At 41.9% G+C, this 25,600-nt stretch overlaps 1 protein-coding gene across 1 annotated transcript in view; it reads right to left on the minus strand.

Annotated features, from left to right (window-relative positions):
* LOC144464617 (uncharacterized) overlaps positions 1-21,461 on the minus strand; it is a 34,223-nt gene extending 12,762 nt beyond the window's left edge. Inside the window, exons 1-3 of the mRNA XM_078172132.1 lie at positions 20,720-21,461; positions 20,480-20,670; positions 184-326 (exon numbers count right to left, since the gene is read on the minus strand). Coding sequence (XP_078028258.1) covers positions 184-326; positions 20,480-20,670; positions 20,720-21,461 — 1,076 coding nt within the window. The remainder of the gene's footprint in view (positions 1-183; positions 327-20,479; positions 20,671-20,719) is intronic.
* Between the last annotated feature and the right edge of the window lie 4,139 nt (positions 21,462-25,600).

Genomic DNA, 25,600 nt, shown 5'->3' on the forward strand with positions numbered 1-25,600 from the left:
AGGCGTCCTGCTCACTGACATCCTTTATATTACAGATTTGCTCCTGCAGCTCAATGTATGACTCTGACAGCAGCCAGTAAGCCAAGAGCTTTGCAAATGGGTCCCTACTGAGGGCATCTCAGTTGGGACCAGTTTGCAAAACCCTGTTGCAAGACTGTTGCATTTAGCTTGCTGAGAACATACTTTATCTCAAGGGAGCATGGAGCGAGCTTGGAGATCCAGCGCTGCTCACAGGCATCCAGCTTTGGCTTGGTAAGGATGTGTTGCTGCGGGTGAGACTTGCTTGTGAAGGCTACTGATCTTGCCCACTCCTCATCAGCTGAGCCCTGGGACAAGACAGCACCCAGACCATCCATGGAAGCATTGGTGGACAGGACGAGCAGCCTCTCAAAATCAGTGCTAGTGCCACACTGATGAGGAGTGCACTCTTGAGTTCCTGAAATGCTCTCCCACAAAAAAGAATCCAATTTTGGGGAGTTAACCAACGGAAGGCTCCAACTTTCCCCCGTCCATGACAACCCTTGATTCTCCTCTTCTGACTGTTAGTCAAAGCATAGAGTGGCTTAGCAACACAAGAGCATCCTTGGATAAAAGGCTGCTAAAACATCACTGTGGCACTTATGAGGTCGTTCTTTTGGAAGCTGGAGATGACCTTCACTTTGTCACTTCTAAACCGAAAAGCATCAAACACGTCTCCAAATAACCTTGCAGACTCTCTGAGAAAATAACACTTTTTCTGTGCAAGCTTCAGATTGCTGTCCCTCAGAAAACAACCCCCAGTCATTTTAGGGTATTTTACCCTGAAAGGTGCAAACACTAGTGTGTCATCATAAAAATGTTCAAATCTCCAAAAATGCTGAACTTGCTGAAATGCTGCACATAAAAGATGCTGGACTGTTGCACAGACCTTGGGGAAATCTGCTGTACTCATAAAGGACAAGCGATGTGGTGAAGGTGGTGTGGTGTGTCAGTCTCATGGACGAAAATGTTGTAAAATCTCAATGTCATGGTACTGAAGAGTTTTTTTCCACCAAGTCCTGCAAGCAGTCCTAATAAGGCGGCAGGACATCCTTAACAGTTTTGTTTTCAGCCAGCAGAAGTTGGTGAAGATTTTCAAGTCCCGTGATTTCTTCCAGACCATCACTAGCGGCGAGTCATATTCACTGATGGACTTACTTAAGTTGCCTTTCCTCTCCATGTCAGACAGCACCTCTTTCAGGTAATTACCAGAGCACAGTAAAAGAGGCTAAAAGGGAACACTTTTCAAAGATTATTTTATCCAACTGTCATAACTCACGCATATTATTTAAAACCATTTACTCTGTTCTTAATGTCCCACAGACTGTCTGTGTGGAAGCCTCCTCTGAAATGTGTAATTCCCTTCTGCACTTTTTTATTGATAAGGTCGCCACCACAAGGGCTTTCATCTCAGCTCCTGCCTCCAACTCCTCTGTCTTTGTCCCTTGTTCTGCTGTTTTCAACCAGTTTGAGCCTGTGACTCTGTCATTCTTAGAAGATGTGGTTGGCCATATTAAGCCCTCAGGTTCCCCTCGTGATGCTGTCCCGCCTCGATTTTTTAAAGAGGTTTTTCCAAGCATAGGGCAGTCGATTCTTGCCATTATTAAAAGCAGTCTGTCGTCCGGTGTGGTTCCTGCAAATTTTAAACATGCAGTAGTGCAACCTCTGATTAAAGAAACCTGGGCTGGATCAGACTGTGTTGGCTAATTGTAGGCCTATTTCCAAGCTGTCATTCCTCTCAAAAATCTTGGAGAAAATTGTATATGCTCAGTTGAAACCTTTTCTGGATGAGCATGATATCATGGAGGTTTTTCAATCTGGTTTCAAAACCCTCCATAGTCCAGAGTCAGCATTGTTAAAGGAAATGGCCAGTTTAGAATGAAAATACCGACAGTACTTACTGATCCTCATGCTGACAAGAAGTCCAGTGTAGTTTTTTAATCCACAAAACTCGTTCAGGGTATCTGAGGATAACAGCTAGCCGGAATAACAGCTACACTTGAAGTGCATGGAACCCACATTTTGAAAATGTAATACAACTCCGCTAATGCATTTCAAAAACATCAGAACGGGTTCTCCGTTGTAATCCAAGTGCCCTGTAGCCGCAGCATGCAAAATTGACTTGAAAAGACGTAATTTATTCCACTTTTAAAGCATAATTTCTCACCGTGGTCAGTTAGCCTACCCTGCAGGTGTGCTGTGTTTACATGGCAACTCGCGCGAGACTCGAGAACTAGCACCACCACGAGCCATCAGCTAGTCTCGACTTCTTGTCGGAATGAGGGTCAGTAAGTACTGTCTGTATTTTCATTCTTAACTGGCCATTTCCTTTAAAGGTCTTTAATGACATCCTCTTAGCGTGTTATTCTGGTGAGTATGTGATCCTTGTCCTGCTTGACTTAACTGCAGCGGTGGACCACAACATTTTAACATCTCATTTACAGCACCTAGTGGGCATTTGTGGTACTGCTCTAGAATGGCTTAGGTCTTATCAGGCTGATAGAACCATATGTGTAAGCCTTGGTGGATTTGAATCCTCCCCTGCTTCCCTGTCATGTGGGGTTCCACAGGGCTCAATTTTAGGGCCCCTGTTTTTTTTTTCTCTTTATTTACTTCCTCTGGAATCCATTCTTAGAAAACATGGTATCTGTTTCCATTTTTATACTGATGACAGTCAGATCTATGTACCTTTACAGCAGAAGGATGCATTCTCAGTAAAACCACTTCTTGCATGTCTTAATGACATGAACGCTTGGATGGCCTTAAACTTTATAAATTTTAATGAAAAGAAGACAGAATTGGTGGTGTTTGGACCCAGTGGATCCTGTGAGTCACCCCCTACTGACTTGGGCCCTTTCCTGAGTTTTAGGATGGACAGCGATTTTAAACTGGATAGTCAAATCAGTGCAGTCGTGAAGTCCAGCTTTTATCATTTAAAGCGGTTGGCAAAAGTCAAACCCATTCTTGCCAGGCAGCATTTCTAGGTTAATTGATAACTCTAAATTGTCCGTAGGTGTGAATGTGAGCGTGAATGGTTGTTTGTCTCTATGTGTCAGCCCTGCGATAGTCTGGCAACCTGTCCAGGGTGTACCCTGCCTCTCCCCCGATGTCAGCTGGGATAGGCTCCAGCCCCCCCGCGGACCTCAAGAGGATGAAGCGGTTAGAAGATGAATTATTTACAGTAACAAACTTTACTTTAACAGTAAAAATAGTTTTTGGTGTTTTTGTAAATCACCACTATTTACTATTTACTACAGCACAGTGTACTAGTTGTCCTGCCTTGAAACAGTGAATCATCTCATCCTCTGTCCCATCTGCAGCCACCGTGAGGCCACACACCTTACAAGACAACATGCCACAAATTAATTTGAAAACTAGGCTACATTCATAATTATGACTTTTTATCTCACATTTTTGATTAGGATTGGCGATTGAAAATGGGCTTTCATAGATAAAAAGATGGTTATGGTAAAAATATCAGTGCCAGAGGTGGTCCTGGCTAGTTTTACACCCTGGGCGAACCATCCCTCGGCGCCCCCCCCCCAACTCCCCAATCCCCCACCTCTCCCCACACCCCACCATACGATACCAGTGAAAGTATCACGGTTCTGAGTAGTATCACGATACCACGGTAAGAATGAGGCAGATGTGCCTTTTGTCATTTATAAAAAGATAAATCACTTTTCTATAATACATCACTGATATTTCAATGGAATAAATTACTTATTGACTTATTCATACTTCAAAAACAGCATCAATAAGTGATTAACCCTATGGGCCCAAGGAGTTTTTGGGGTATTTTTACTGCCTTTATTTCTAAGCTGATATCACAGTCATTATAAAGGCTACATATACATGCGAAATCTTGTTTTTTTTTCAGGACAATGTGGGCTATCCAGTCCTTCTATGTGCATGTATTTTATATAAATTTTTATATCAATGAAAAAAACAAATTTGTGTTACTAAATTCTTACATTTTTACATGTATCTCAGCATAGCAAGTTGGAAAATGACATATTCTGCCATATCTGAAGAGGGGAGACTCTCTGCAATCTGGCATTATAAGAACCATGATGCTGGGACATTCTGTCACTTCACAGTTGTGCAAAACATGTGGTTTGTGCCAGGCGGACATGATTGCCAGTATTTTTTCATTATTGCAAGAAATTCCATTGACTCATTCACAAGTCAAAAATGTGTTTTATCTTAAAGAAACATGCAATATTTACATCTAAGATAATAGAAAAATAGTCAACCAAGTGCAATGATTTCCTCCAAGATAATATTTGCCACTTTGTTTGCAGTGGTTGGTCTTGTCATACAAAGTTTGATGGAGTGTCAACTGGACAATATGGAGATATTTGCATCTTGAAAGCCGGACTACAAACGTGGATAGACAGGGAGAAACACACGCAAGCCTAAGACATGGTAAGATACGATATTCCTCACTATATGAAGTGACTGATAACAAGATCTGTATAATGGGCTGTACAGAAATTCGTCAGGTTTTTATTTTGTAGAAAATTAATCTGTATTTATAGCATGATGGGATGACAGTACAATGATGTGTGGTATCATTGGAAAGCTCTGCTCCTGCGCTTTCATGTGATATGCTTGGTATTTCTGTGCGATGCTGCATTCGTGAGTAATCCATCCAACAGTAATGTGTGTGCAGAGCTGTATGAAAGCTCTGTTATACATAATTTTAGTGTAACTTTATCATTTTTTTTTCTGTCAAAACATTGGACTACCGACAAGTGCTTGGTCTTGTTTGAAAGCTATGATTCCACTGTTTCACGTGATATGCGTGGCTTCTCACTATGACGCACGGTCGCGGAGAAAATCCACAGAGAAGAACAGGTGTGAATTTGGAGGGACTATGCATCGTTCAGGCCCATAGGGTTAAAGAGCCTGTAACCGTAACAACTGTGTGGCACAAACTGTTAACGGCTCGTTTCTCCTCTGACACGCCACATACCTGTGTTCCGCCACTGCTCGGTTGTCCAGGTACTGGGCATTCATGACACCAACCATAGAGGAAATTACTGGACCTGGAGACTGTAAGCCGCTATCTTGCGTTTGTCAGCTGCTGTCATGTTCCCTCCTTTTGTGAAGGTCTTGTTGCCGTCCTCTGCATACCACGCGTCATATGGCTCGCGGCGTATTCCCCCGACATTTGTTCGGAATATTTCAAAACTTCTAGCTTTAAATGAACACTGAAGTTGCGTCTTGTCGCCATCTTATCTGTTTACAATCAGCTGAGAGTGCGCAACTGCGCATGTGCGGTCTCTTGTTTTTATGACGGTAGTGTCAGGAGCAGCCAAAGATCACCTGGTGGCAAGATAGTTATCTACCAGTGTTTATAAACAAAAGAATATTGGTCATTGCCAAGAATAAAATAAAGATAGATAATTATGTACAGTTAATGCGTTCAAGGTCTTCTGACTCTTTAAAAGTTGACATGGTGTCTCTAGCTCAAAATATGAGGGACAAGAAGAGGTTGAAAGTTCATGAGTTTTGAAGAGGATTTGAAGATTTTCCAATTTACTTCCATTCACACTAATTAGACTGCCACCAGAGCGCCACCTATTCGCCAGTTTGCACCGAATTTTGCACAAACTCTCATCGGGCCATGGAACACAATCAGCAAAAGTATTGTAGTAATCGGACTGTATTTGGTCAAGATATGAAAGGCTGTCTGTTTTGAAAACAATGTGCAGGAATTTGTTATTTCATATTTTGGGCGTTTTTTGGACTATCAAAATTCTTTTAATAACTTTTCGTCAGAAGGGTCCACAGATGCTTCATGCAAAGTTTGGTGCAAATCAGTCAAATCGCCTGGGAGGAGTTCAAAAAAGTAAGTTTTTCATTTGTCGCGATTTAGCGAATGGAAAGTTACCGCGAAAATGGGCATGCCTTACACCACACAATTCACCTGAATTCAGAGAACACGTAAATAGAAGGTTTAACAGTGTGTGACATATTTTGTGGGAGCTATTAGCCAAAAACGCTTTTGCATTGAAAATAGCACCACCTGATGGTCATTTTTGGTGTGTGAGTTACAGGGGCCAGTCTATACCACCCCTATCAATTTTATTTCCATGAGTGTTATGGTGTTGGCAAGTTTCGTGTTAATCCGCCCAACCGATGTTGAGATATAAAATACTTCCATTTAAAGAGCGCCACCTTGTGGTCATCACCCAAACTTTACACAGAGCCTCAGGGGCTCATGGGGAAGTGGTAACCTGAGTTTGATATCATTCGGATACACCAATGTGGAGATATGCAGCACTTCCTGTTTAGAACGAAATCTGCAGGAAGTTGCTATTTAATAACTTGAGTATTGTTTGGAATATCAAAATTCTTTTCATAAGTTTTTGTCAGGAGGGTCCACAGATGCAGTGTGCAAAGTTTCATGCCAATCAGTGAAATTGCCTGGGAGGAGTTCGAAAAAGTCGATATTTTGCGAAATTGCGGAAAAAAGTGGTTGGCGGAAATGGGCATGGCATATACCACAAGATTCAGCACAATTCACTGAATGCGTGGATATAAGGTTTTTGAATGTGCGACAAAGTATATGGGAGTTATGAGCCAAAACGCACTTTCCTTAATAATAGCACCACCTAGTGGTGGAAATTCAGGACAACAATAGATTATACAATTTTTTGCCAGGTGTGACTTATATTCCAACTTTGGTGAGTTTTGGGGTATGTTCAGGCAGTGAAAAATGCAATCATATGGGTGGAAGAAAAAAAAAAAAATATATATATATATAAATAATCGGGAGAAAAACAATAGGGACCTCGCAGGTCTCCTGCTCGGGCCCTAATAAATAAATAATCAGGAGAAAAACAATAGGGACCTCGCAGGTCTCCTGCTCGGGCCCTAATTAAAGCAGCAAGCAGTGATGAACGGGCCCTCGCTCCCCCATGCAACCGTGGGGGCCTGAGGCATAAGGGGGCTGTGGCGTGACACAAGAAGGGAGAAAAAACCTGGCAGGAGCGAAAAAACGCAATGTTTTGTTCATCCACCAGGTGGCACTGGGAGTGTAACTAAATGTGTGTAGGTGTGTCTAGGGGCGGACCCTCATCACACATGTGAAGTTTCTAGCAAATCGGACGTCAGTGTATAATAGGGCATTTCCTGTTTCCACAAGGGGGCGGCAGGAGCAAAATTTCTTACAAGCAAATGGAGGCATTGAGGGTGGGGCTCTTATCATGTAAAGAAATTTTGACGCAGTTTGGATCATTTATGTGGGAGAGAGAGCTGCTTGAATATGCATGGCGATGGATCAAAAATGTCAGCGCCATACCAGCCACGCCCTTTAACCTACAGATATGCAGAGCACAACTTTTGATCAGCATGGTCTCTGGATGATCTGTAAAAAATTTGAAGTCGATTGAATGAAATCCCTAGGACAAGTTTGTTAAAATACAACATGTGGAAATCACAGCAAAATGACAAGTCAGAATCAAAATGGCCGACTTCCTGTTTGGAGTAGACCATTTGTGCCAGAGACTTTTATGTGCGTCTGGCCAACATACACATGTGTACCAATTTTCATGTTCCTACTCCAAAAAAACCCCTATGGGGAGGCGTTTTTGAAAATTTCAAAGGGGAGCTATAGAGGCATTTTATCCCCACCATGGGTGACGCCCCTATCAGATGTAAGAGCTCGCCATTGTTGACCTGTGTATCAATTTTCATGAGGATATGAGGTCGTTGAAGCCATCAAAATGCCAAACGTATTTAGTGGTGAGGGATCGATAATCACCACGCTGCCACAGAGACACCATTAGACGTAGCTTCACAGCGTTCATAAGGTAGCTTCACCAACTTGTTCTGTATGCATTAGAAGTGGAATGAAGTTGATGCGGTCAAGTTTGTGTCATCAGTACATGTTAAAGTAAAAACTGGTCACTTCCTGTTACTATGAGTAAGATGGGATATTAACATATCGGGGCATTCGGGGCGGAACCATCATGTCCAGTAAGTTTGAAGCTGCTGAGATCAAGTATGTGGGCGTGAGAGCCGTTCGAAATTCGATAGCAAGAAAATGAAAAGTCGCCAAAAATTTTCATGCCCTAGCGCCCACGCCCCTTGACATAGAGAAAAACTTTTAATAACTTTATCAGCATGGTCTCTGGATGATTTGTACCAAATCTTAAGTTGATTGGACAAAGTCTGTACGAGGAGTTCATGAAAATACAAACTTGTGGAAATCACGAAATCAACACCAAAATGAAAAGTTTAAATTAAAATGGCTGACTTCCTGTTTGGAGTAGACCATTGGTAGCGGAGAGTTTTTTGTGCGTCTGGCCAAAATTCACAGAATGTGAATTGGAATCGCTACTCACTGAAGTGGAGGCGCGCAAAGATGTACTTTTTGGCACGCTGTCCTCCGGCATCAATACAAAACGCAAGAGGAGTGAGTGGGAGAGTGTGTGTGAGGCTGTCAATGCTGTGGGGACAGAAAAGCGTACACACGCAGAACTAAAAAAGAAGTGGTCCGACATTAAGGTGGACATGAAGCAGAGGAGGGCTGCCCACCGCCAAAGTATGGCCAAAACAGGTGGGGGGACAGGAGAGGAGGAGCTCACCCCGTTTGAACAGAGAGTCGCCTGGGGTCAATTGAAAGCAGACAAATAATTATGTGAACTGGATTTACAGTTTCCATTTGTTAATTTTATACACCACTTACACGGATCACATACTATTGTTGTAAATGAATGCAGAAGTGCCCCGGGGAAAAGGTGTGGCTGATTAATAAATGTCACACTTTACGCACGGGTTTATTGACATGAGTACTTTACACACAGAGACAATCAGGGGCTTGTTAGAAAGCTCTGAAGCTGTAGTTTAACCAGCAAAAACAGCAAGTCACTAACTTTAATCACTGACTAGAACTGATGTTGTGAAGACAGGATAATATTTGGGAGCGCACATGCTCAGTGCGCATCATGGGGATTAATATTAAGACAGTTAAACAAATAAATTATGTACTCACCAAGAAGCCACCCATCGCGCACAGTGCCAGCTAGTAGTCTGTTCCCAACCATGCTGTTACTCAGAATGTAGGCCATGAATCGTGCGTTAAACCAGGCCACCTCGCCACAATGTTGGTTAATTGCATTTGCGCATCACAAATGATCTGTACATTGATCGAATGAAAATACTTCCTGTTGACAAAAACAAATTCATTCTGCGATGGCGCTTTTATAATGTGTGTGCAGTCGATAGCTCCAGTAACATTAGGAAAACCGGCTCTCGCTGCAAATTGCGCTTTAATGTTGGCCTGTTAAGCTGTGTATGGGAATTTGATATACCTGGCTGACGTGTGGATAATTCCGTCCCACACAGCTGGCATGACTCAGCTCAGGGTCGACTGGCACAGTCCCTATCAGTCGGCCAGCTCCCTCTGGAATGCCCGTGTTGCTAGGAGTCCCAGTGTGGTCAGCACCTGTATGGATACAGGCAGCGCATGGCTCCTCGTCGTATCGCGCTCCAAGGTCGGCCGCAGCTCTGCTCACACTTCCAGGAGGATTGCCCTCTGGAGCCAATGCGGCAAATACTGCTAAAGCAGCCGTTGTTGTTAACGGTATTTTCGGCACCACTTTGCGCATGCTTTTATATCCACTCATCTAACTGCAGACACGTGGGTGTGTTAATTGTTCATCAGTGTTAATTGTTCATGTGTCTTTGATGTGCACATCACTCTTGAGGACTAATTGTTTTCACATTTATTTATTATAACAGTTTCCCAGCATCACCTCTAAGTATCGCCAAGTGATCAACAGCTGTAGAAACGTGCGTACGCCAGCCATGAAGTTGGCGTGAGGCACCGCACATTTCCACGGTCACTTCACTCTTGATACATCTGAACTTTGCCGTGGAAAAGGACGTACGCCACGTTTTTGTGCGTACGCACCCTTTGTACATGAGGCCCCAGGTCTCTGTCTCCCTGTGCGCAGTAGTGTGAATATTTATGCTATTAAGTAAGCGGAGAAAACATGTTTCTCATTGTTTAATAGCAGCAAAACAATAAGGCTTCATTCATCAAAGACAGAAACTCGATCTCTCTCCTTCTCTCCCTTTTTTTTCTCTGGCTCAGGTGTGTGGAATGGATCCTTCGTTTCTGGCTGGCTGCAGGAGCAAACCGTTTTTGTTTACCGGCAGTGAGATCATAACTTTAAAAAATGTTTGAAAGAAAGGTAACCAAAGAAAATGTGTAATACTGAATATTTTGTTTGTTTACAAGGTATTTTAAATTTTGGAACCTGTTTTATTGACCTGTTTGTAATAAATTATTTTTTTGAACTTTTAAATCCCTAGGACTAGTTCGTTAAAATACAACATGTGGAAATCACGCCAAAATGACACGTCAAAATCAAAATGGCCGACTTCCTGTTTGGAGTAGACCATTGGTGGCAGAGACTTTTTTGTACGTCTGGGCAACTTATACATATGTACCAATTTTCATCTTCCTACTCTAAAAAAAAACCCTATGGGGAAGGGTTTTTGAAAATTTCAAGGGGGCGCTTTAGAGGCATTTTGTCCCCCCCATGGGCGACACCCATCAGATGCATGAGGTTGCCAATCTTGACCTGTGTATCAATTTTCATAAGGATATGAGGTCGCTGAAGCCATCAAAATGCAAAACATATTTGGTGGCGAGGGATCAATAGTCGCTATGCCGCCAGATCGACACCATTAGACGTAGCTTCACAGCGTTCATAAGGTAGCTTCACCAACTTGTTCTGCATGCATTAGAAGGGGAATGAAGTTGATGCGGTCAAGTTTGTTGTATTAGTACATGTTAAAGAAAAAAATGATCACTTCCTATTACCACCAGGGGGCGCTATGAGTAAGGTAGGATATTAACATATCGTGGCGTTCGGGGCGGAGCCATCATCGTGTCCAGCAAATTTGAAGCTGCTACAATCAAGTCTGTGGGCGTGAGAGCCATTCGAAATTCAATGGCGAGAAAATGAAATGTTGCCAAAATTTGTCATGCCCTAGCAGCCACGCCCTTTGACCTACAGACATGCAGAGCACAACTTTTGATCAGCATGGTCTCTGGATGATCTGTAGCCAATTTGAAGTCGATCAGGCAAATGCCCTAGGACAAGTTCATTCAAATGTAAGTTGTGGAAATCGCCGTAATGAAAAAATTCAAAACAAAATGGCCGACTTCCTGTTGGGATTTTACCTTGATGTTAAGAGACTTTTTTGTGCGTCTGGGTATGATACATGTGTGTACCAAATTTCGTTTGCCCACGACAAACTAACCCCGATGGGGAGGGTATTTTGAAAATTTGTAGGGGGCGCTATTTCGGCATTTCGCGCCGACCATGTGTAACCGTCCAAAAATATCGAATTTCGGATGTGGCCGGACGAATGTGGAAAGTTAGAAGCATTTTGAAATGTGGGAAAGGGGCAAAATTGGGACACGAAATGTCAGAATAATAATAATAATAAACAGCACTATTTCAATAGGGTCCTCGAACGACTTCGTCGTCGCTCGGGCCCTAATAAACAGCGCGATTTCAATAGGGTCCTTGGACGACTTCGTCGTCGCTCAGGCCCTAATAAACAGCACAATTTCAATAGGGTCTTTGGACGACTTTGTCATCGCTCGGGCCCCTTATAATAAACAGCACGATTTCAATAGGGTCCCCCGCGGACAACTTCGTCGTCGCTCGGGCCCTAATAATAAACAGCGCGATTTCACTAGGGTCCTCCATGGACGACTTCATTGTTGCTCGGGCCCTAATTATAAATAATATTAAACAGCGTGATTACAATAGGGTCCTCACGGACGACTTTGTCGTCACTCGGGCCCGAATAAACAGCACAATTACAATAGGGTCCTCACAGACGACTTCGTCGTCGCTCGGGCCCTAATAATAAATAATATTAAACAGCACAATTACAATAGGGTCCTACGGACAAGTTCGTCGTCGCATGGACCCTAATAATAATAATAATAATAATGATAATAATGAGTAGCGTGATTACAATAGGGTCCTACTGGAAGATCCTTGAGAAAGTAGTCTCAGACCAGCTGTGTGATTTTCTCCATGATAATAATTTATTTGAGGAATTTCAGTCAGGATTTAGAGTGCATCACAGCGCTGAGACAGCACTAGTTAAAATTACAAATGACCTTCTGATTGCTTCAGACAAAGGACTCATCTCTGTACTTGTTTTATTAGATCTTAGTGTGGCGTTTGACACTATTGACCATCAAATTCTGCTACAGAGACTGGAACACTTAATTGGCCTAAAAGGTTCTGCACTAAGCTGGTTTAAATCTTATTTATCTGATTGTTTTCAGTTTGTTCATGTTCATAATGAATCATCCTTACGTACTAAAGTTTGTTTTGGAGTTCCGCAAGGTTCTGTGCTCGGACCAATCCTATTTACTCTATATATGCTTCCTTTAGGTAACATCATTAGAAATCACTCTGTAAATTTCCACTGTTATGCGGATGATACACAGTTGTATTTATCTATGAAGCCAGAAGAAAGTAATCAATTAACTAAACTTCATAATTGCCTTAAAGACATAAAAACCTGGATGAGCACCAATTTCCTGATGTTAAATTCAGACAAAACTGAAGTTATTGTTCTTGGCACCAAACAACTCAGAGACTCTTTATCTGATGACATAGTTTCTCTAGGTGGCATTGCTCTGGCTTCTAGCACTACCGTAAGAAACCTTGGAGTAACATTTGATCAAGAGTTGTCTTTTAATTCTCATTTAAAACAAACCTCACGGACTGCATTTTTTCATCTGCGTAATATTGCGAAAATTAGGCCTATCCTGACCCGAAAAGATGCAGAAAAATTGGTCCACGCTTCTGTTACCTCAAGGCTGGATTACTGTAACTCTCTATTATCAGGTAGCTCCAGTAAGTCCTTAAAAACTCTCCAGCTAATTCAGAATGCAGCAGCACGTGTACTAACAGGAACTAAGAAACGAGATCATCCTGTTTCGGTACAGGAGGCAGACACCGTCTCCACATTTAAGAGTAGACTTATGATTATTACTAGACTACACATATGATTATTGTCACATATGTATACTATCAGATATTAATATATACTTTCAACATATTGTACCACAGTAGCCAGAACTATAATTATAATATTATTACTTTCATTAATGTTGTTGTAAGCTACTGTCATTACCATCTGTCCTGCATCTCTCTCTGTCTCTCTCTCTCTCTCTCTCTCTCTCTCTCTCTCTCTCTCTCTTTCTGTCTCATTGTGTCATATGGATTACTATTAATTTATTATGCTAATCTGTTCTGTATGACATCTATTGCACGTCTGTCCGTCCTGGAAGAGGGATCCCTCCTCAGTTGCTCTTCCTGAGGTTTCTACTGTTTTTTTTCCCCCATTAAAGGTTTTTTTTTGGGGGGAGTTTTTCCTTATCCGCTGTGAGGGTCCTAAGACAGAGGGACGTCGAATGCTGTAAAGCCCTGTGAGGCAAATTGTGATTTGTGATATTGGGCTTTATAAATAAAATTTATTGATTGATTGATTGATTGATTGACTGACGACTTTGTCATCGCTCGGACCCTAATAATAATAATGAACAGCGCGATTACAATAGGGTCCTACGCGGACGACTTCGTTCGGGCCCTAATAACAAACAGCGTGATTACAATAGGGTCCTATGGATGACTTCGTCGTTGCTCAGACCCTGATAAATGCACCAAAAACAATAGGGACTTCGCCCTTCAGCCAAGGTCCCTAATAAACGCAGCAAAAACAATAGGGTCCTCTGTGAGGAGTCCTCCGCCTAAAAGGGACTTCGTCCGTTGGCCGAGGTCCCAAATAATAAACATACCAGAAACAATAAGGACTTTGTCTGTTGGCCGAGTTCCCTAATTAAAGTTGCGAGCAGCATTGTGCTGGACCTCGGCCTCATGCCGTTTCGGCGTCCAGCTTACGTAGACAGTTAAAGACAAAAGTTTTAGACGATTTTAGACCCCTCTCCACTCTAGCTCACAGCTTGCTAAAACTTTAGATTTTGATAGGATATAATTTTAAAGAACTAAAGTCCGTCCCCTGGTGCTGTACTGTGGCTGTTTGTGGTTATGTGGTTCTTTAGCCGCTAAGGAGAGGTGAAATTGAATGCGAGAGGATGATAAATCACTCAATAAACCTCTGAACAATTTGTCCCCCTCACTTCTGAAATGATGGCTACGCCCCTGCTGAGTCCGTCACTTAGAGGGAGAGACAAGCTGTGTGAGAGCAGGCAAATGGAGGTGGCTTTGAAATGTCTCGAACTCCTCCCTTTAATTCCCAAACCGTGGGTCTAATTGTCAATCTGAGCATACCAGCAGAGAGATACACTTGTCCTGAACGCAGCTATATAGTTTACTGACATGCATTACGGCCGTGTTAGTGACATGCAGTAACAGGACACGAGAGAGAGAGAGAGAGAGAGACAGAGAGAGAGAGAGAGAGAGAGAGAGAGAGAGAGAGAAGGTGCCCAGTGACATGAACTCCCCAGTGCCATGGGAGGTTGCAGCTGGGCTGTGTGAGATTGTGTGGTTTTGATTATGTGTTTGTGTGTGGTTACTTGACTGTTGACCAAAGAAATACTCTGATAAGTAAGTCACTTGTCATGCTGCATACTACATGTGCTACAATTACTGAGCACTATGTGTGTATAAGATTACAGTATATTACAAAATGTATTTTACAGTCATAATCACAAAAGTAGCAACAGTATTATAAGTAATAAAGGCTGTAGTAGTATGTGGGAGATGGAAAACACTGATATATAATATGTAGATGCTGTTTCAAATGGAGATTCTGCTGCTGTAATCTGTCCTTTAACGATTGTAACCACACACACACACACACACACACACACACACACACACACACAGATACACTCGTTCCGAACTCAGACATATAGCTTTTATGTGTGTGGAGTCAAAAATGCGACCTTAGTCGCAAGTTAAAGATGTATTGGCCCTCATCTTTTCTTCCGAAGATTGTCATGAGGTTTTGTGTCCTGCACCTTTGAGCGCTTATAAAATCCAAACTGGTTAAGTAATGATGAAGTCATTCAGAAGTTTTGTTCACCAGGGGTAGAGCTGTCATGTGTGCGAGTTTGAAGCCGAAACGATAAACGGTGTAGCAGAAAATAATTTTTGTAAAAAGAGAATTTTCTTACTTTGAAAGGGCAATAGCGCGCTTCCTGTTGGATTTAGGTCAAGGTTTTTTTTAGGCATATTTTGACTAAGCTATTAAAACATGCCGCCAAATTGTTTCTGCAATTCATCAAAAGGGGTAAACAGTGTTGCCAAAGGAGAGTGTGGCCCAGCACAGATTTGGACATAAATGAATGACCGTCTCTCTGATGGTCATAAGACTTGTTAGTTATCTTTATGCAGGTGTTGTAAAGTGTCAGAGGTCCTGATTTTTCGTAGCTTTCAACTTCCATCAACTTATGCTGGCTTGAATCCCTGAACAGAGCTGAAACCCTTTTATCTTTGGGCTGATTTATTATTGTTCTTCAGAAATGTTTTCTCAAAGTCCCATGAGTTGGTACAATGTAAGGACATTAAATATTCACCAATGGTTGGAAGTAAAGTGCAAATGTTGCCAAAGAAATGTGACCCAAATTAACATGATGGGGGCGCTACAATTAATAGTCAATTTTAAACAATCATAGCTTCTACACTGTAAGTCGGATTGATTTGAAATTTGCCACACAGGTCCAGCTCTATGTGCTCTAGACAAAACTTTAGAACTATTAAGGTCCACATGACTAGATTTCCTATCATTTTAAATTTTTGGAAGAACACATTTTTGACCTCTCCTTCTAAACTGTAGGTCTCATTTGAGGGCTTAAATGCAACATTGGGTGTTGCATATCACAAATCAGACCATAAATCAGAAATTGTTTTTCTAATCATACAAAACAAAATGTTACAACTATAACTTCTGTTCCCTGAAGGAGAGGAACAAGATACAAGACATATACTATGGGATATAACGCCCCTTGTGACCTACCTGAAGACACCTCTGTTCACACTTTTTAAGGCAGATGACCTGGGGTGATATATGTGAGGCTCTGCCTACACATATGTACATACTAGGGGTGTAACAGTACACAAAAATCTCGGTTCGGTACGTACCTCGGTACACAAGTCACGGTTCGTTTTTTTCGGTACAGTAATGAAAAAAATAGACAACTATTAAATATCTTTTACTTATTGGTAACCTTATTAAAACATACCACCACAGCAGTTAACTCTTTTAACACAATTTTTGAATGACACAAATATATATAAAATCCTGCTTTTTCACATTGTTTGAATGAAAATAGAAATATAAAAGTGAAAAATAAAATCCTGCTGTTTTTTTAACACATTTTTTGAATGAAAAATATAAATATACATTTCTGCTTTAACAGTTTTACTCAATTAAAATAAAAAGTATAGTGCAGCTGGTCAGCTTTAAAGCCTGCTCAGATTCAGTTTTACTAGGAACTTACTTAGCTTTCCCACTTTGTTAAAGTGCAGTAAACAAAACATGCTTATATCTAAAGTGCAGCTTAAACAATTTTACTCAACTCCAATGGCGTTGGTTATTTCTTTAGCGCGATGGTCAGGGAAACGCTCTTTCTTTTTAAACGACGACGATATCGTAGTTTGCACCAGATTGCTTTTTCTAGTCGCACCGGTTAACGTTCAAACTCGGGTGGTGTTGCTTTAGATGCGTTAGCATGTTAGACGTGTTTCCAAGTACATACCCGACCGCTGTTCTGCAGTGCCGGCACACTGCTTTTGTCTTGTCCACTTGTTTATTTCCATCTTCGTATTTTACCCTGAAACCAAAGTGTTCCGAAACGGAGGACTGTTTGCGGGTGGGTCTAAAGGTTCGTCAGGCTCACTTGCCATGTTGTCAAAATGCGAGAATGTGCTGCACAAAGTGAAAGCGGAGATTTACGGGACTCGGTCCATCACTCAATTATGTCCGTCGGGGAACTAGATATTTTAAATGGTTCGACTCGCAAAAACAGAATTAAAATAAAATAAAATAAAATAATATCCTGCGCCCAGTAATTCAGTACAGGGTCGTGCCGAACCGAAAGTCGCGTACCGAACGGTTCGACACAAATACATGTACCATTACGGCCCTAGTACATACACACCCATCACCACAGTCATTCCTCAGTTCGAAAGCTGCTTTTCATTGAGCACTGCTGCACAGTGGAGCAACGAAGTGTTGTACCTCAGTCTTCTCCTTCAAGGCACAGGAGTTATAGTCAGAACATTTCATTCACTTTCAATCGATTCACTCGGGACAACACATATTCTATGGGACATATATTCACGCCCCGCAGAGCAGTGTAGGGAACATAAATTAGGCGTCACACCGAGGCACCAATTATGTAGGGAACATAAATTAGGGCGTCACATGGAGGCACCAATTATGTAGGGATCAGTATTTCTAGATGTCACACGGAGGCACCAATTATGTTGGGAACAACAATATTAGGCCTCACCAAGGGGACACCATTAATATTGTAAATTGGCTATCGTGGGGCACCATTCACAGAAAGGGAAAATGATAGCCAGTTAAAGATATCAGTCTCATAAAATACGCTAACCAAAATTAACAGTAAAGCTTGAAGGATTTAGGAGTTCTTGATGCAGCAGAGGTTGATTATTCATTAACCCTTGTGCAGGTGTGGTGATCAAAGGGCCGTTTGGCCTACAAAACAAAATGGCTGTTAGAACTACAAGATGGCCAAATCAAAGCTGGCTTCTGATCGAGGGAGGTCTTGTCTGACTGTGTAGACAGGACAAAGATAGAGGAAAAGAAGCGAGAACTTTGAGTTGCCTCTTTGGGTCTAGCTCTGTTGAAAGCCTATTTGTTAATGAGTCTATGTGAATGTGATTTGTGCTGCAAACGGTCTGGATTAGTGCAGAGATTGTTTAGTTGTGCGCAAGAATCTGTCTGTGAACAGCATTAGCAAACTAAACACTTAGCTTTGGCAAAGCCAACTAACCAATGACCTAACTGCAAACAATCACAACAATAACTCAATGATAGCATTAAATCACATACAACAATTTAAACAGTCTTGCTTAGCCTGTAAAGCTGTGATAAAGCTATGCACAGTTGTTACATTACCGATCCATGAATGGATGGAAGAAAGAGTCGCTTTGGTGGTGTGCTGCTTTGTTAGCTGGCAGAGGAAAGTGGGAAAGAGCTGTGGTTCCAGATGCAATCTTTGTTGTGTCCTTTGTTCCAAAGGTGAAACTCCGAGGAAGCTGGTTGCTCAGGGTCTTTGCAGAGTTAGACGCTGTGTGCCAACTCAACTCGGTTCTTTTTGTTGCAAGAAAGTTAGTTGCAAACCTTGTGCTTGCAAATCTAACTTCTCTGGTTCAGGTTTCCCTCTGCCTTGAGCATGGACGTCGTTAGACCTGGGCATTCCCGGTTATAGCCCTAGATCTTTTGGGCTCAGCCCCTGATCTTTAAAACCTCCGTTGTTGTTTTTTTTGTTTGTTTGTTTAACTAATAAAGCACCTCATTTCCAACTTAAAGTCCACGGCACAGCACAGGAGCACAACAGCATAGCAGCACTGCAGCACAAAACACACTCACTGACACACCAGTTTACATGGCATATGCCCATATATGGGCAGTCAGGATGATAACTTGTTACAATTTTCAAGTGCAACATCAGTAGGCGACTATGTATTACAGTTGTATTTATTGTGCATACTGGTCCCCTCCAACCCCTGATAACATTTCCACTAGGGATGGGCATCAGTTTTCGATTATCAATGATTGATTGTTAAGGATTTTGATCGATCACAAATAATTTTGCTCGATAGTTGGAGTGTTTCCCCTACATTCCTACACGCCCAGCGAGCTGCCGTGCCTACTAAACCCCCTGCGGACCTATGCCGGGCAAAAAATCATAAACAGACAGAGGCTCTCATTGCTCTCCAAAGCCTCGGCGGCTTCCCTTGAGGCCTCTGAAAACACTACACCATTGAAAGACGGAGGTTTCGCTGAAAACTGAAGCCTGTAACCCCTGGCTGGCAACGGTTGTAAACATCCAGGGATGAACTGCACATGCGTGCCATTCTTCCTCTTTGGCCTGGGGGGTTGAAGCTCAAAACTGGGACAGCTGAGCTCTCTTGCGCTGACAGTCTGCACTGCATTCTTTTGTTTTCTCTTTTTTGAAATACTCGCTTATCAATTAATTGATAATTGATCGTTAATTTTTTGGATGATCAAATAATAAATTTTTTAAGATATTTTTTAGGGCATTTTTTTGCCTTTAATTGATAGGATAGTGAAGTGTGAAAGGGGAAGAGAGAGAGAGAGAGACATGCAGCAAAGGACCACAGGCTGGAGTCGAACCCGGGCCGCTGCGGCAACAACCTTGTACATGGGGCGCCTGCTCTACCACTAAGCCATCGACGCCCCCGAATAATGAATTTTGATTCATTTTGGCCATCCCTAGTTTCCACCAGCTCAGGTTCATAAAAACAAAATAAAGTGCAAGCTAGCTTAAATCAATGCTGGGCTGGGCTCACCGAGTTGCCACATTTTACTTGTACACATACAACTGTCTGTTTCATCAAAGGGGCTGTCACATCCAAAATCTAAAACAGAAAAGTGTGCGATGATGACCAACTGGCTGCTGCACAGATATCACTTATAAAGGTGGGACCAAGTCATTGTTTTGCAGTTCACAAGTAAGTCTCAAGTCTTTGCCCTGAAGTCCTGAGTCAAGTCCCAAGTCAAGACAGGCAAGTCCAGAGTCAAGTCTCAAGTCAAGTCCCAAGTCCTACAGTTTGAGTTTCGGGTCCTTTCGAGTCCTCTTAACCAAAGAGTTATAATATATTTACACAGATCATATATGCTTTTAAAGTCTGTATTTATTTATCAAAACAAGTGCAATTGTAAAACAAAAAACAAAAAAAATCCTAATTGCACTACTAACCAGTGCCATTTCAAATTGAACTCATATTTTGCAAGAATATTCTTCTTTTCAAACTACTCCTTTACAGAATAAACACATTTGAAAAAAAAGGTGCAACAGTAATTATTTGTACAAAAAGTGCTAACATTGTATTTCCATAGCATATTGCACTTTAACTAGTTCCACTGCAGTTTCTGTCCCGTCTTGTATTTATCTAATCTCATATTGCCTGTGTGTGTGTGTGTGTGTGTGTGTGTGTGTGTGTGTGTGTGAGAGAGAGAGTGAGAGAGAGATGGGGGGGGGGGGGGGGCGGGGGGGGGCATAAATACATGAACACAACAATGAACAGGGTTGTGCTTTTTATATGTCAGGGTCCTATGCTACATTGCATTTGCAAAAGACCAAATTGGCCACAAGTGTGTCAGTCATTTGTGCACGATGGGGACGTAGTATGATGCCACCATGGCTGAAAACTCGCTTCACTGGAGCACTGGAGGCAGGCACTGCCAAGACTTCTTCGGCTATGTCAAGGTAGTGACTTAGCTGTAGTGCTGTAGTGGTCCCAACATCCTTCTTCTGCTTCTTATGGTATACAGCATAAAGGTCATCTTGCTTTTCTTCATCAACAAGAGGCACAGGTTGCTCAGTCTCTGCAGCATCTTGCAGGATCAATTCTGGCAAAACATATAAAAACAATAGCAGAAACAAAAGAGCCCTTTTTACCATTTGTGTTGGTGATGCACTGTGTTAGACTGAAATACATAATTATTGTTGCAGTCAATTGGATCAGATTATGAGGAAAAAAGGGGGCAGTGATCCCATCTTGTGTCCTGGCCATTTTCACGTTGATGAAGATTCCAAGAAATCTTTTGTTCAGGGATGCCTGGAGACTTCTGACCAGGACGCTCAGGAAACTGACTTGAGGCTTCAGTTTCTCAAGGTGGTGATTGAAGGACAAGACGGATGGAACTACAGCACTGATTGTAATGACCCTCTCCCCCTGTGTCAAATCAGTTGCTTCTCCAAATGGCTTCAAGATGTCCACCAACTCCTTCAACAGATTCCACTCCCGTGCTGTGAATGACAACTCCTTGTGCCCAGCCTTTTCTAGAACAGCACAGAGCTTTAGATGATTGCACTGGAGAACTGCCTTCACTTGCCTCAGTGTTGAGTTCCACCTTGTGTTGACTGCAGCAGGGATGCCTTTCTGTTCCCCAAATTTAGCATCAAACGCATCTTTGAATATTGTGCTTGTGTGCAGCAGTGAGCTGAGTTTTGAGTCTTTCAAACCGTCTCCCAGAGTGTGCGAAAAACACTGCAAGTGCTGTTTCTTTGCCATAGCAGCATCAACTGTTTGCTGATCTTCCAGGGTTAAGTCACACCAGAGCTCAGAGTCATCAAGATGATCACTGTCATCGTAATCCTCTTGTTCACTGGGGAAGCACACAGTGAATGCTGTTTGCATATTAGTAGCATTGTCACTAATAATGTAGTCCAGTTTATCTTTAATGTTGTAGTCATCACATACCGCCTCAAATTGGTCACAGATTCTTTCAGCTGCGTGTGAGCCTTTGAAGCGGTTGCAGGCCAAGAGATTTGACTTTAGCTGTTTCCTCTCTGCCTCTTTCTCTATCCAGTGCACAGTGACACCAAGGAATCCTCTCGTCTTTCGGTCAGACCAAATATCCACAGTGACTGAAACATGGTCAGTGTTGCTCAATTGAGTTTTTAATTTTGAACGTCTCTCTTCAGCGAGGCTCTCTGTTTTTGATGTCAATGTTCTGCGACACACTGGGCTGTACTTACTGTCAAGTACTGTCAGAAAGTGACAAAAACTCTGGTTTTCCACAATAGACAGGGACGAGTTGTAATCAATAATCAAGACAGTAGTGCATTGGTGATAGCGTTCTGCTGTGGATATGGAGATAGATTTGTTCCATAATTATGTGTGTGAACAGATCGACAATCTGTGTGTAAATGTGTAATCTGTAAATATAAAACACCTTCCACAAATATAAAACAAATTTGTAAACTCACAAAAATATTTTGCAAGTATAAAACAGATCTGCAAATACACAAACAAATTCCACAAATTAAAAAAAAATATCTGTGAATATATTAAATTAAATAAAATAAATGAAAAGCATTTGTGAATATCTTCCTAACATTTACAACTTTCGAACAGGCATTTGTGAACTCAGTTTTTATTTGTGAATCGAAAAAAACATTTGTGGATCTCAGTTCTACGCGTGTGGATTGGAGTTTTGAAACAAACTTTCTGCCGGTCGAACGAAAATGCACTCGTATCACTCGGCCATTTTCGGATAGCACATGATCACCCAGCTGATGACGTCGTTTCCGCATGTCAAAGTAAGAGCATGCAGTCTTTCTATGAGCTGTTTTTTTGTTGTTGTTGTTTTAATAATCAGTGATAAGTAACGTGCATTCATTGTTTTATATTAATGTCATACAGTGAGTATTAGTGTGTGCTTATTTGTTCTATGCATATTATCTGGCACACACTTTTGTATACATTTCTGTTTGAGTATGAAAGGCAAGACCATGCTAGTGGGCAACGTTCAGTTCTCTAAAGCGGTGGCTTGGCTGCTTCTTCAGTTGGCAGTTATCAGCCAACTCATCCTTTATATTTTTCATTTATTCTTTCGAGTAGGATTAAAGTCATAAAGCACTTCACATCTTATTATTAATGTACTCTTACTAATGTAGTTGTAATGTCTGTGCTGACCGCACCGTGTTTAGTTAGGTCACATTGTTTCAGTGAGGTTACGTTAACTGTTGTAAGATATGACAAGTGGCAAAACCCTGGTTAAGGTCTTTGATAGAACAGCTGTTGGTGTTGGTAGCTCTTTTTGTCTAGAAATGTAGTATTGTAGTTTTATTGTTTATTGTTGATATGTAGATTGCACTAAGCTAAGCGTTAGCTACTGAAACGGCATATGTTGTGTGTCTTTAATTGTGTGTATGTTTATTGCTTTACTTTGCCATCAGACAGCCCGTTCTGTCAGGAAACTGAAGTTATATCGTTTGTTAATTCACTTTCTCCAGCACACCACAGTCCATTGTGCTGCGAGGTAAAATTGCTGTTTTTGTCAATGGACTCTGGTGTGCTGGAGAGAGTGAGAACAACAAGCAGTTTAACTTTGTTTTCCTGTTGGAAAAGTCCGTCGGACAGCAAGCTAAAACAGTACACATATTCTTAATATAGCGTACATTTAAATTGACTGATTTTAATAGGTTTGCCTCTTTTTATGTGGCTAAAATACGTTTAGCTGCTGACCGCCGTCTACTGTATGTGATACATTGACTAATGTTATGTGTAAGTACTTCACACAACCCCGCTAAAAAAAAATCCCCAACAATCACTTAACAACAAAAGTAAAGGAGTGAACCAGCAGTGGACGCAACAGATTACCGTGTTTGCAATGTAACGTTAACACTAACAGTGAGTTTACGCTTACAGCCTCATTGATTTAACTACGCAGCTAGCAAAGTTACTTAGCTGGTAAACGTTAGCTTTCATTCAGAACTTACCGTTCTTTGTGCAACTTCAAATGTCGAACAAAGTTGGAAGTTGTTGTATCTCCGTCTGTAATCTTCGACCCGCATGTTTTGCATACTGCAATTCGTATTTTTGTTGACCACCTCATAGTTTTTATACTCGAATGAAACTATCTTTAGTATCATTTTTGCCAACTGGCTTGTTGTTTGACAGTTCCTCTTCATTTGTTGTCCTGCAATTTGATTGGAAGGATGCTGTCGGATCAAAACAACGTGGATCTAATTTGATTGGATGTTGTGCCGACAGCACACACACATACAGTACAGGCCAAAAGTTTGGACACACCTTCTCATTCAATGCGTTTTCTTTATTTTCATGACTATTTACATTGTAGATTCTCACTGAAGGCATCAAAACTATGAATGAACACATGTGGAGTTATGTACTTAACAAAAAAAGGTGAAATAACTGAAAACATGTTTTATATTCTAGTTTCTTCAAAATAGCCACCCTTTGCTCTGATTACTGCTTTGCACACTCTTGGCATTCTCTCAATGAGCTTCAACAGGTAGTCACCTGAAATGCTTTCCACTTCACAGGTGTGCCTTATCAGGGTTAATTAGTGGAATTTCTTGCTTTATCAATGGGGTTGGGACCATCAGTTGTGTTGTGCAGAAGTCAGGTTAATACACAGCCAACAGCCCTATTGGACAACTGTTAAAATTCATATTATGGCAAGAACCAATCAGCTAACTAAAGAAAAACGAGTGGCCATCATTACTTTAAGAAATGAAGGTCAGTCAGTCCGGAAAATTGCAAAAACTTTAAATGTGTCCCCAAGTGGAGTCGCAAAAACCATCAAGCGCTACAACCAAACTGGCACACATGAGGACCGACCCAGGAAAGGAAGACCAAGAGTCACCTCTGCTTCTGAGGATAAGTTCATCCGAGTCACCAGCCTCAGAAATCGCAAGTTAACAGCAGCTCAGATCAGAGACCAGATGAATGCCACACAGAGTTCTAGCAGCAGACCCATCTCTAGAACAACTGTTAAGAGGAGACTGCGCGAATCAGGCCTTCATGGTCAAATAGCTGCTAGGAAACCACTGCTAAGGAGAGGCAACAAGCAGAAGAGATTTGTTTGGGCCAAGAAACACAAGGAATGGACATTAGACCAGTGGAAATCTGTGCTTTGGTCTGATGAGTCCAAATTTGAGATCTTTGGTTCCAACCGCCGTGTCTTTGTGAGACGCAGAAAAGGTGAACGGATGGATTCCACATGCCTGGTTCCCACTGTGAAGCATGGAGGAGGAGGTGTGATGGTGTGGGGGTGTTTTGCTGGTGACACTGTTGGGGATTTATTCAAAATTGAAAGCACACTGAACCAGCATGGCTACCACAGCATCCTGCAGCGACATGCCATCCCATCCGGTTTGCGTTTAGTTGGACGATCATTTATTTTTCAACAGGACAATGACCCCAAACACACCTCCAGGCTGTGTAAGGGCTATTTGACCAAGAAGGAGAGTGATGGAGTGCTGCGGCAGATGACCTGGCCTCCACAGTCACCGGACCTGAACCCAATCGAGATGGTTTGGGGTGAGCTGGACCGCAGAGTGAAGGCAAAGGGGCCAGCAAGTGCTAAACACCTCTGGGAACTCCTTCAAGACTGTTGGAAAACCATTTCAGGTGACTACCTCTTGAAGCTCATCGAGAGAATGCCAAGAGTGTGCAAAGCAGTAATCAGAGCAAAGGGTGGCTATTTTGAAGAAACTAGAATATAAAACATGTTTTCAGTTATTTCACTTTTTTTTGTTAAGTACATAACTCCACATGTGTTCATTCATAGTTGTGATGCCTTCAGTGAGAATCTACAATGTAAATAGTCATGAAAATAAAGAAAACGCATTGAATGAGAAGGTGTGTCCAAACTTTTGGCCTGTACTGTACATACAGAAGCATGTTTGGCCATGGGTGTGCTAGCTCATCTACTGCCAGAGCCGTGTTGCGGCCCATCATGGAAAAAAACGGGGGACAGTGGGTGTTTGCCTGAGCTGCAATTAGCTCCTCCTCGGCCTTGCCAA

The sequence above is a fragment of the Epinephelus lanceolatus genome, chromosome 11, assembly GCF_041903045.1.
Source record: "Epinephelus lanceolatus isolate andai-2023 chromosome 11, ASM4190304v1, whole genome shotgun sequence".
Taxonomy (NCBI): domain Eukaryota; kingdom Metazoa; phylum Chordata; class Actinopteri; order Perciformes; family Serranidae; genus Epinephelus; species Epinephelus lanceolatus.